The sequence below is a fragment of the Hibiscus syriacus genome, unplaced genomic scaffold (assembly GCF_006381635.1).
Source record: "Hibiscus syriacus cultivar Baekdansim isolate YM2019G1 unplaced genomic scaffold, ASM638163v2 tig00117012_pilon, whole genome shotgun sequence".
Lineage (NCBI taxonomy): Eukaryota > Viridiplantae > Streptophyta > Magnoliopsida > Malvales > Malvaceae > Hibiscus > Hibiscus syriacus.
Window position 1 is genome coordinate 1,777,497 of NW_024063524.1, and position 12,735 is coordinate 1,790,231.

General features: G+C 34.2%; 2 protein-coding genes across 2 annotated transcripts; one reads left to right on the forward strand and one right to left on the reverse strand.

Moving 5' to 3' along the window:
• The first annotated feature begins 631 nt into the window (after positions 1–631).
• Positions 632–6,173, forward strand: LOC120195430. The gene is made up of 2 exons (XM_039197459.1): positions 632–910; positions 5,194–6,173. The coding sequence occupies exons 1-2, from the start codon at positions 703–705 to the stop codon at positions 5,292–5,294; spliced, it is 309 nt and encodes a 102-aa protein (XP_039053390.1). The 5' UTR covers positions 632–702; the 3' UTR covers positions 5,295–6,173.
• A 5,326-nt stretch (positions 6,174–11,499) lies between these two features.
• Positions 11,500–12,577, reverse strand: LOC120195440 (GATA transcription factor 18-like). The gene is made up of 2 exons (XM_039197472.1): positions 12,143–12,577; positions 11,500–12,056 (listed from the first exon to the last, which is right to left on the reverse strand). Exons 1-2 carry the CDS (start codon positions 12,575–12,577, stop codon positions 11,808–11,810), a joined length of 684 nt encoding a protein of 227 aa, XP_039053403.1. The 3' UTR covers positions 11,500–11,807.
• Positions 12,578–12,735: the final 158 nt, after the last annotated feature.

The window sequence follows — 12,735 nt, forward strand, 5'->3', positions numbered from 1 at the left end:
TTAACAATTGATTAATAAATAAATACTATACATTTGGTTCAACATTAGAGTCTCAACTTATCATTTGAAGTATGCATAACATTTCAATTGATCATGCATCATATGTCATATTGTTCGAATGCATACTCATACATCATTAAGACCACTACTGATATTCATAGTTCATTTTTTTGTTTTGATGTTGTAGGTTTCGAGTGAAAATTAGGGTTATAGAATTGGAATACGTTCGGGTTTATATAATTTTAGCATTGGAATTGTGGTTTTTTTTTTTTTTGTATTCAGGTTGGTTTGTTGTTGTTAACGTGATTGAATAGTAATAATGAACCATTTGGTACTTTTAGTTTGGACTCAAAATAGAAAATCAAGACACAAGTTTGGTATTTGAAGTATATTTATTTATTTTATAGAAGTCGATACTTTAATTAGAAAAACGAAATATCCAAAATTACGATAAATATTTATGATTATAAACATAAATTAACCATGTAACTAGGACATTTCATATAATCATTAGTATAAAAATTAGACATTTAAGATCATACAATAACCATACAATGGATAAAGTTTCGTAAGTACATAATAGATTAACTTGGAAGCAAAAAAAGAATAACCATTTTTTCCCTCTATTTTCTTGAAGGCATTTAGGGTTTTCCCCTTTCTTTTGGGGTTTCATTTCTGACTCGAGAATGGATTGTTTGATTTATGGGGTTTGTTAGGGGAGTCTTTGGGGTGTGGATGAGGATTGACAGTATGTCTGGTGATGGATTAGGTCCTTCGACTGGTCAATCGAAGCTCAATTGGAGGGTTCACTTCAGTTCGATGGAGGAACAAAAGTTGGATTTCTTCCTTCTAGTTTATAATAATGGTTCTATGATGGTGTCCCGTCCAGAGGAGGTCTTCTCTTACTCAGGTATTGCAGAACTCTCTTATCATTTAGTTTATTGATAGGGATCCTAATTTTAGGGCCATGCAGAAGTTGATTAATATTCATTGGGGGAAATTAGGGTTGTGATGGTTAAGCATGAAGGTGGGAGAGTCTTTATTGTTTAGATTAGCTCTAAGGAAGCTAGGGATTGGGTGATTGAACATGGTCTTTGCCATATTCAGAATACCCCTTTGGTGGTTTGTAAGTGGGAACCAAATATGTCTTCCTTGGAGTTTAGCTTGAAAAAGTTTCCTGTCTGGGTTTAGCTATATGGCATGCCATTGGAATTGTATACTCATATATGTATTAGTTATATTACGAGTGCTTTGGGTTTACCCCTTTATATGGATCGAATTACTACTGGTAGGTCTAGGCTTGCTGACGCCAAGTTTTGTGTAGAAGTTGATGTTGCGTAAAAAATTCCTAGCTCTATTTTTGTGGTGTTGCAAGATTGCTCTATTATGACTATAATTGTTAATGTGCCTTGGTTGCCTCAAAAGTGTCGTAGTTGTTACGTTTTTGGGCATTCCGAATAGAGGTGTCCAGTGAATGATGGGGATAAATAAGAGGTTCCCAAGGCTGATATTATGGGTGTAGTGGAGGTGACAGCTGTTGCAGAGGATGTTGAGGTGCCAGCTATGGTCGAAGGCCCAGTTCTTATCTCTAGTGACAAGTTAAGCTCAGTTGGAATTCTAAAGGATTATGGTACGAGTAAGAAGGTGGTGGTTGGTAGAAGGGTTAGTAGTTCTAGTAAGTCAGGTGCAGTTGGTAAGTCTGGTAAGTATTCTGGTTTAAGGAGCTCGTTATATTGGTTTGCAGTCCTGTGTGGGGTTGTTGAATTGGAGGAGGGTGAGATTGGTTTCCCCTCGGGTCTTGAATTTCAGGGGTTGCTGCATCTAGTCCCATGGAGAAGGGCAATCCTTTGAGTGTGGAGGTGAGGCCTGTTGAAGGCAATTCTTCAACAGTTGTAAAGGGTCCTGTTAATGGCTCTGTTGGGGGCTGCTGTTACCTTTGTGAGTGGTTTGGGTTCTCCTAATAAGTAGTGGGTTGTTGTTGTAGTGTTGTTGGGTTGGTTAAAGATCTCAAGTAGGGGAAGAAGCACACGTTGGATAGGAGGAGAGGTAATAAGGGGTTGCCCTGATGTTTCTTTCTCATGTAGATCCTTATTTGAAATGCGAGATGGTTTAATTGCCCTTCCAAATAGAAGTGTATTTCTAGTAGAATCTCTAGTTTACATGTGGATGTTATTTGCCTTGTGGAAACTAGGAAGAAGATTTTTAATAGGGACCAAGTTTTAGGGAAATGGTTTCAAGAGTGGGAGTGTTGTGATAATTATGTTGAGGTTGCCACTGGTAGAATCTGAATTCTTTGGCGTGCTGAGAATGGTTGGGATGTTGTAGCTATCACTGAGCAAATTATTACTTGCAAGTTTAGTATAATGATAGCCTTTGTTATTTTTCTGCGATTTATGGCTTAAATGATGAGGTCAATAGGCATCTTTGATAAACTTAAATGATTTTGATATAACATAATGTATATTTATATATGTTAATTTTTGTAAAATTAACTTTATGTCCCTAAAATTTATCAAATCTTTAAAATGAGTCTTTTAAGTTCAAATTATGTCATAAATATCATTCAAACACTTTAAAATAATTTTCAAGGTTATATCTTTCTCAAAATGTCAAAAATCATCTTTTTTAAATGTGTTTTGACCAGAAGTTTCGAAACTTTCAAAGAAGTTTTGAAACTTTCTAAAACATAAGACTTTTGAGTTTCAAAACTTCACAAGAGTTTTGTAACTTTCATAAAAGTTTCGAAACTTTACTTGAAGTTTTGATACTATGAGTTTCAACGATCATATTTTTTTAAATCATTTTTCGAAGAATTTTGAAACTTTACCCATAGCTTCTAAACTTTATTTGCATGTAGACTTTAATACACAAATTTAACGCTTCAAACGACTCCAGACTCCCTCCATCCACCTCAAACGGCTAGAAATCAATGAGAGCGCATAAAAGGGGTCTTGAAACAACCAAGAAGAAACAAGAAAGCCATTCTGACAATCAAATAGCAATTAGAGCCAAATTTATATTTCATTGTATCTTTTTTTCATTGAACCCTATTTCATTCATTGTCAATTTTATTCTAGTGTTCTTGGGTGCGTGTAGGAGCTTCATTTTGCAAATAATCTTTGTGAAGATTTTCAAAGTTTGCTCATTTGTAATTACTTCTTAGGAAGGGTTGAACATTCAGAACTTTGGGGTATAAGTCGTAATGTTGTGTAGGGTTACACAATGCCCTAAAAGGTTAGAACAAATTAGTGAATTTGTTAAAATTCTTAGTTAGGAAGGTAAGGTAGTGGATTTAGAATTCATTAAGAAAGTTAAACCACTCTAAATCCCTTGTGTCAATTTTTTTATTTCTTGCTTAAGCTTCCAACAAATTTTTATAGCCAATTCACCCCCTCTTGGCCACTTTACTTGATCAATTGACTCAACAGTCTTTTTAGAGCCATTTATTGGATGTTCAAGGATTGATTGACAATGCTCATTGGCTACTTGCTGGGGATTTTAATGTTATTTTAAAGCCTTGGGAGAGTTTGGATTTTTGTGGTGGGAATGATTTGTCCAGAGATATTAGGGACATTTGAGATTGTGTGAGAGGTCTTGAGGTGTCAGATCATTCTTGTGTTGGCCCTTCTTTCACGTGGTCTTATCATCAACTAGATCGTCCGTTGAGTAGGAAACTTGATAGAGTTATGGTGAATTATGGTTGACATATGGTTTTGCCTCATTTATTGATTTTTTTGTGCCTAGGATTTTTTACTATTATCTTATGGTTGTGTAGTTTAGAAAAATGGAAAGGTTTGGTCCTAAACCTTTTTTATTTTTTTAAATTTTTGGATAAATCATCCATTTTTTTATTGGTGAATGACTCTTAGGTTAAAGAGGCTCATGGGAACCCTCTGTCTAGGATGTTCTTTAAACTCAAAAGATTGTTTTGGTGATTTGTATATGCGAGTTTTGGAAAAGAATGTAGAGTTGGAATCGAGGCAGTTGCTTAATTTGGATTGTCAAGTTGTTTCTAAAATTTTGAGTAATGAGTGTGGTTTGTGTAGAGAGTATAAAGCTTTGTTGGATGCTGAGGAGGGGTTCCTAAAGTAAAAGTCTGGGGTTCAATGGTTTAAGGATGTTGATCAGAATCCGAGGGTTTTTCACCTTATCCTTAAGGTAAAATCAGTCGCGATTCGATTAAAGTTTAGTTCAATTAAAATGGTGATAGACTTGAAGGTCGTAAGGGCTGATGAGTTCTTTTCATATTTTAGTAGTATTTTGGGTTTGAATGATAGCCTTGTTGGGATCCCTTCAGCTGGTCTTTTACGTGATATGTTTGGGGATGTACTTACTGCTGATGCTTGCGAGGAGTTAGGCAGGCTGGTTACTAGATAGGAAGTGAAGGCTGCCATGTTCTCAATGAGTGGGGATCGGGCGCCTGTTCCTGATGGGTATAAGGGTCGATTTTTCTAGAAGGCTTAGGATATTGTTGGTGAAGAGGTATTTGAGGCGACCTTTTATTATTTTGGTTCATTAGAGCCGTTGAGGGGGTTAACTCTACTTCCTTTACTTTTGTTCCACAGGTGGTGAATCCTAACAGTGTTAAAGATTTTTGACCTATTTCATGCTGTTAGGTGTTCTATAAGTGTCTTACTAAAGTCATTGTGGCTAGAATGGCTAAATGGTTATCTGATCTTGCTTTTGTAAATCAAATTACTTTTGTTTAAGACATGAATATTTCTTTCAATGTTCTCCTTGCTCAGGAGCTTGTTAAGGGATATGGTTAGAAGGCTTTATCTGCTCGTTGTGCAATTAAAATGGATTTGTAAAAAGCGTTTGACTTCTTGCATAGGGAGTCTCCTTTTTGTATACTTAAAGCTTATGTTTTTTAATAACTCTTAAATGTGGTTTGGAGGGGTTTTTTTGGGTTCTATGGGGTTAGGTAAGGGGATCACTGTCCCTTTATATTTTTGTTCTTATTATGAACATTTTTTCTCGAATGTTGGATGTTGCTGCTAAGGAGGGTGTTTTTCAGTTTCATCCTAAGCATAAACAAATTGGATTAATGCATCTATGTTTCGTTGATGATTTGTTAATTTTTTTCTAAGGAAAATGTTTAGTCTATGGTTGAGATTATGTGTGTTTCGTAAGAATTCTATAAAATTTCTGGTTTGTAGTTGAATCCTCTAAAGATTGAAGTGTTTGTTTCAGGGATGGGTGATGAGGAGTTGCTTGAAGTTCAGGAGGCCACTAGTTTTTCGAATTGGGCATCTCACTGTTTGTTATCTTGGAGTACCTCTGGTTACTTGTAAGCTCACTGAGAAAGATTGTGGTCCTTTAATTAAGAATGTTACTTATAAGGTAAGTGGTTAGTCTGCTCGATTTATGTTCTATGTGGGAAGGTTGCAATTAATTAGGAGTGTGCTTTATAATATTTAAGCCTATTAGTGTAGGCATTTCTTTTTGTCTAAGGCTGATGTTAGGATATTAGCTCAACTCTGTTCACGTTTCTTTTGGAAGAGAAGTGACAAGCAGGCTCGGGAGGCCAAGGTTAGTTAGGAATTGTTTGTAAGCCTAGGGATGAGGGTGGCCTTAGTCTAAGAGAGTTGGACACTTGGAATACTGCTAGTATTGTTCAACATATATATGGCTTTGATGGGTGGAGCGAGCTCTCTTTGCCTACAGTGGGTTGAGGCTTACGTGCTGAAAGGGAGAATGTTTATGGAGCTTCATATTTCTAACGTGTGTAGTTGGTATTGGAAGAAGTTACTGGAATTCGTAGTATGGCCATACAATTTGTGAATTAGGATACGAGGATATGGGGGCAACTGGGGATGTTTAAGGTTAAAGATATTTGGTAGGGGGTTTGACACCAGTGTGCGAAGGTGCCATGGGTGAGTTTTATTTGGTTTCCTTATCTAATTCCTTGGAATGGTATCATTGTGTGGTTTGTGTTGTTGGACAGGTTACCAATAAAAGATAGGCTATTGAATAGGGAATGGAGGTGAATGGAAGCTGTTGTTTTTACTCAGAGTTGGAGTTGAGAGATCATTTATTTTTCGGGTGTGGTTACTTGAAGAAGGTATGAGGTGGTGTCCTTGCCTTGTGTCCATTGTCGAGGCAGGTTGGTACTTAGGTGGCGTTTGATTCGCTGGAATGTTTATGAGGGAATTGGAATCTGTGAATGAATTGGAATCTGTTAGGAATTGGAATTCAATTCCATATTCTGTTTGGTTGGCAGGAAATGGAATTGAAATCCAATTCCATATTTTGTTTGGTTCGCAGACATGTCAGATGAATTTGATTTCAGTAATGTAAAATTATAGAATTACCCTTCTTGTTTTTTTTTGCTTTATTTTAGTTTGTTTTACAACTTACATGTAGTAATATATTATAAAAAATTAAAAAAATATTAAATTTTCATTTTATTGATTGATTATTCATTTCAATAAATTATAAAAATCATACTAATAAACATCATAAGTTAAAATCATCGCAATCAAAATATGTTAATAAGTTATCAAAAGATAGAGCAATATTTCGATACATTCCAATCGGAGTATATTAATTAGTTATAAAAAAATATACCAAAAATTATTTTTATTCAAAATATGAATTAGAAACCCGACCCGACAAGACACAAAATAATAAAAAAATTATTTTTATTCAATAAAAATATTGACTTAATTGAAAAATATTATATATAGAGGGGTATTATTGTAATTATTCTTAAATATATAAGGTAAAATTATATATTTTTATTCGGGTCGGTCCAGTTTTTTTCACCCTAAACCCGACTTGAAAAAAAAATAAAGTTTCACATGATCCGACCCGACCCGAATATATGAATTAGAAATCAGACCCGACCTGACCCGAAATAATAAAAAAATATTTTTATTCAATAAAAACAGTGACTTAATTGAAAAATATATATATATAGAATGGTATTATTATAATTATTCCTAAATATATAAGGTAAAATTATATATATTTTCTGGTCGAGTTTTTTTCACCTTAAACACGAACTCGACCCGAATATCACACTTAAAAAAACTGACTCGACCCGACCAAAATAAAGTTTCACCCGACCCGAATATATGAATTAGAAACCCGACCTGAAATAATAAAAAAAATTATTTAATATATGAATAAGTTACCAAAAGATTGATGAGGGTAGTATGATCAAATTTCAATTCCCTCCAACAAGGGAATTGAATTCCATCCATTCTTGGATGGAATTCACTTTCCCTCATTTGATGGAAAGTTGAAGCCATGAGAGATTTCAATTCCCTTGGAAAACTTGAACCAAACATGGGAAAGTGGTGGAATTGGATTCCAATTCCCCCCAATTCTAAGGGATTCCATCCAACCAAACGCCACCTTAGAGGCTGGAGGCTTTGTGGGCGATTGGGAGGTTGAAAGGTAAGGCTTTGATCTTTGGTTTGCTGAAAATGGCTTAGAGTGCTTCTGTTTACCATATTTAAAGATAAAGGAAAGTGAGAGTTTTGGTAGGAATTGGTAGGAGTGTTGATGCTTTAGTGGAAGTGATAAAGGGAAAAGTTAGAATGAAGTTGATTAGCACTTGTATAAAGAAGGGGATTGAATGATAGATTGTACAGGAATTGGGGGTTGATGGGTAATTTTTTATTTTCAATTTATTCTTTATTTTGCGTTGTATAGGTGTGAGTATTTTTTTTTTGGTTTGGCATATAAGGGCTTGGTTTTGATGTAGTAGATTTTGCTTCTTTTGGGTAGTGAAATTTTAACAATTATCCAAAAAAAATATACAATGAATGGTTAATATTTAACCAAAAAACTCAAACAAAAGATAGATACAAATAAATCTGACTGCATTGACAAACGAATCACAAAAGGGATAAAGCTACTGAAAGACCACCGACAAATCGAAATCAAAATTAAGCAAAGTGAAAAAAATATTCACGAACGAAAACCACGTATCCAAATCCAAATCGACGGTCCAAAGTAGGAAAGATTAGCATGATAATAAAAATGTCATATTGATCAGTTGCGATGATGTCAAATCCAACATTGAGAAAATAATAAACTAAAATAACACCTAAACAACCGAAAATGTATCATAAAGGCATATATAAGCTTACTATAAAGCCAGGAAAAAATTGAGTCATAAAGACTGTGTTATTGAAAACTAAAAAAATGAAAATTAAAGATGTTATATAAGAAATTAAAGAAAAATTAAAAATACCGGTGACATCAACCAACACACTCGTCTATCAACCAAGAATGAAAAAGAGATAAATGAATTTAATATTTTTGAGAGAAAATCGGTTAGGATTTTTTACGTTATTTATTTTTGGCTTAATTATAAAAATAAGAGTCCAAACTATAGCGCTTTTCATGAATGGGTGTCTAAACTATTTTTTGAATCATCACAGTCCTGAAGTTACGAATGTTGCCACTTTATGTGTTAATTTCCTCTGTTAAGTGACACATATCATAAAATGGTAGTTTTAAATTTTTTATTTAAAATTCAAAAATTAAAATTATATTAAAAAACGAATCAGTGTTTTATATCATGTGAACCCTAGGATGAAAATCTCGATCCCATGCGATTTCAGCAACCAATCGTCATCAACTACAATGACATATGACTAGGAGGATGACGTGGACTACATTGGTGGCGACGGTCATGGCTGGAAAGGGCGACAATGACGGGTTAGGGTTAGGATTTAGGATTTTGTTTTTTGTTATTTAAGAGAAATTAGGATTTTTTTATAAATATAATTATATATTTTATATTAAAAAAATTTCATAATTACCAAACTGTGACACATGCCACTTAACAGAGGAAATTAACGTTGTTGACAACTCGGGTACCTAAATTGATAACTGATGCAGGGGGATCCGAGATAGATGATGCTGAGCTGTCAGATTGCACGTTGATGGCGCTGAGATACCATGAGTTGGCAGATCAGCGCAAAGGCGGGAATTGATTGTGACATGTTCCTCATTGGGGTCGTTTTGAGTATGTTTCAGTCTTTAGGTCATAACTTTGGCTACAGGTGTCAGAATCGCGCATAAGACCCCAATCCGGAAAGCTCTTTTCGACGCGCACGCTCTCCACATTGAGTTATGCTCCATGTAGCCTTTTTTTCAACCTCAAATTCTGCCGTTTTCCCCTCCGAATCACTAGATTTAGTTATTTTTTACTATTTATGGTAATATTTCGATTGTTAATTAGGAAGTCAATTTAAATCCGATTTAGACCGGATTTTTGGGAGATTGCTTATTTTATTTCGAATTTCAATTTAGAGTGATTTTCGGGAGATTGCTTATTTTTTTGCTATAACAGTCCGGCTTGTGGACTGTTTTTTGGATAGTTTTTGATTTTATAATATTTTATTAAACCCTAGAGACTTTTTCTCTGGTTTTTGGGGCGAATTTTCTCTTGTGAATCGTCTGTCGGAGCTAGCCTACAGGATAATCACTATTCTGTCTGGCGTCAATAACATTTGTAATGTTAGACACAGATCATTCAAAAAGTAGTTTAGATATATATTCATGAAAAGGGAGCACTTATTTTATATGTAATCCTTTATTTTATTTTTTTTGAAATGCTTTTGTATATGATGTTTATTTTAAACGTGTATACATTGAGTTAGAACTTTTTTTGAATAAGTCAAAATTTGTATTCTTCCGTGTTTCATTGTTTGAACTAGTTTAAAACGGTATTTTTGTGTTAGTGAGACATGTTGGAAGAATGGAAAGGTTAGTAATGTGTTTTTCAGTGGTATTGGTAATCGGAAATTGAATTTTAGGCTAAGTTTTAAGCCTGGATTTTACATGGTACATCAATATTTTGACTTTCAAATGTATGATGATATTGGTATATGTTGTTTTAGAATGGTTGAACTTTGTTGAAAAACGATTGTTTAGACGCAAGCTAGAATATATTTGGATTTGTTTTAGCTCAATAATGAAATATACATTAACTATCACGTAACTTATCATATTAGCACAGTAAATTAACGATCTAATTATCATTTTTGTAAAAATTAACGATTTAAATAAATATTATTTTTGTAAAATTAAATAAAATTATAATAGCAATAATTGTATCAAATATTTAACACTTTTATTTTCAAATTTTAGAAACCATCCCTATCAAATAATGTAATGTATTATCATTCGAACTTTCGTATTAATTTAATAAATAAAATAAACATGGAACTGATTGTCCACAAAATTTAAAATGTGGGGCTGTTTCTAAGGATGAACAAACCGCTTGGCATTCCGTATTCGGCTTGAAATGCGGCTTCTATGCTTAGCCAACATTCCTTTGATAATTCATATACACGATGAAGTTCATTAGTTTAATACAAAAATATAATCATTACATAAATATGTATGCATAATTAAGATACTGCCATTTTCTCTTTTATTTTACGAGAAAATAGATAATCTTTTTAATTTTAATCATTTATTTAGATTCATTTAATTGTTGTATTATCTTATAAAATTAATAAATTTTTTATAACATAAATGAATTTTATTTCTATACAAATATATATATATATATTTAAGATTATTAATTATTTTCTTCTAGGGATGAAATATTACCACATGTACTTTTATCTATTTTTTTAAAAGTATATCATAATAGATCATATGGTAACACTTTAAGTCTTTAACACCATGGATGGATGGATAGAGTTCAACTTTATCAAAAAAATTTTTGTCACTATACATTAATATAAGAAAAAAAATCCCAAAATTTTAAAATTTAGATTAAAACAATCAATAATTTAGTCAGTTGATAAAAAATATTTTCAGAAAATCCAAAATCCAAGAGAAGTTGAATATCATTTTGAACTCTGATAGACAAAAGGAATCAATGTACATGGATTTGGGAATGTCAGAGGGAGTTAAAAATGAGCCACTGAAACATAGTATTATTAAAACACATTAATTAATTTGGCACCATCATCAACCTTAACAAATCCAAAGTTAAAAAAATAAAATCAATTAAAGGGTTCGCATTTTGGAGTGTCCCAAGGAGGAGCGGTGGTGCAGTAGGGGCCAAATTAACGGTCAAGATTTCAAGAGAATGACCGTATCAGTACAAGCTTTGGTTTAGGAAAAGGCCCAACCGGCAAAGCGTCTGAACCGATCAGTGTCCTCTCCGACTTGGAACAAACACAAAGGCAATTGGTTGATCAGATTCATCACCCAGACAAGAATCAAACGTAATAATTCTATTCACAATGGGTTTTCCTTTTGCTCACTTAACTTTCTCTTTCAGTTGTGAAATTTAGAGAAACCGGAAAGAACCAACAGGAAGAAGCAGCAGCTTCAAAGTCCAGCCTCTCAGGTACAGTAAACTTCAGTTCATATAACATGAAAAAAAGTTATTTTTTTGTTTTGTTTGCATATGTAAGCTTAACTACACGTCGTATATCTATTACATTACATCAGGGAAACCAGTAATCGAATCTAACGGTGCTGAACTGCTGATGATCATTGTATAGGAAAGTGAAAGTCTCTTCAAACAGAAAGGTTTTTATATAAAACTGAAAGTGGAAGAAATTAAAGTTAAAGAAAACTTCAAAAAAAGTACCTAAGAACATAGAATTGTCCCGTTCTTACTCCATCTATGGAAGAAAAACGAGGCAAACAAACTAAACAAAAGAGAAAAAAGAGGGAATTTTGACTAGACGAAACGAAGACCATATCACTATCAACGACGTCGTAAAACAAAATCTCCATCAACATCATCATCGCAATAAGTTTCAGCCATTGCTGCATGATCTTGACCGTCAATGGCGTGGGGGATTTCTTTTTTTTTTTCATCTTGTGAAGTCATGAACGAGGTTTGTTGGCATATCGGTGACATTGAGTCTCCAAGAAAGATAGGGATCGCCATCTTCGATGAACTTGATTTCATTGACGGGCGATGAGAAATATTGCATTGAAGACCATGAATTGTTGTTGTTGTAGCCGTGATATTGCTGTTCCGCGATTGAAGCGTTTGCATTTGCTGCTGATGCTCTCCTTTCTTCCTTTTTGAATCGAATTCCACAGGCATTGCAAAGTGACTACAATATCAAACAACAACAAAAATAAATAAAAATCTAGAGTCACTATAATCAAAAGAGCCGTTAAAATTTGCAAACTGAAATACCTTTGGACCTCTGGGACCATTCCTCCAAAGCGGTGTAGAAGTTGTGTCGCAGTTAGCACAACGACGAGCAAGGAGAGAATCATTGCCGGAGCTGCTACCGCCGTCCCCATTGCTTCCACGGCTAGCTTTCGTGGTTTGCTGCGAATAACCATGTGCGTTCTTGTTTTGCAACAAGTCCCAGCAGTTGGACATGCAAGAATTACCGGAACGCCTATCATCATCTTCACAGAGACGAGTGGAAGGGGTTCCCAAGGAGAGAGTGCAATCAACCGAAGAAGACGAATAGGACGTGAAAGAGTTGTACACATCCGTTTCGTCATAAGACTTGTGGTTAGGCATGGAAAAAAGCATCGAGGAGTTGTTTTGGCTATGAAACAAGGCACACGAACACGGTCCCATGATGTTTCCTTGAGAGCTACAGCACCTGTGCATCATTTTTCTCTCCAAGCTCTTTCTTCTCAATGATTTAATCTAATATCCCACCTCAATTTCAGCACTAAATCAATAACGAATCAAATGGGAATTTGGAGAAACAAAGGATTTGAAGACGATGAAGAGAAAAAGAAAAATGAAATTGAAATGAGAACGAAAAT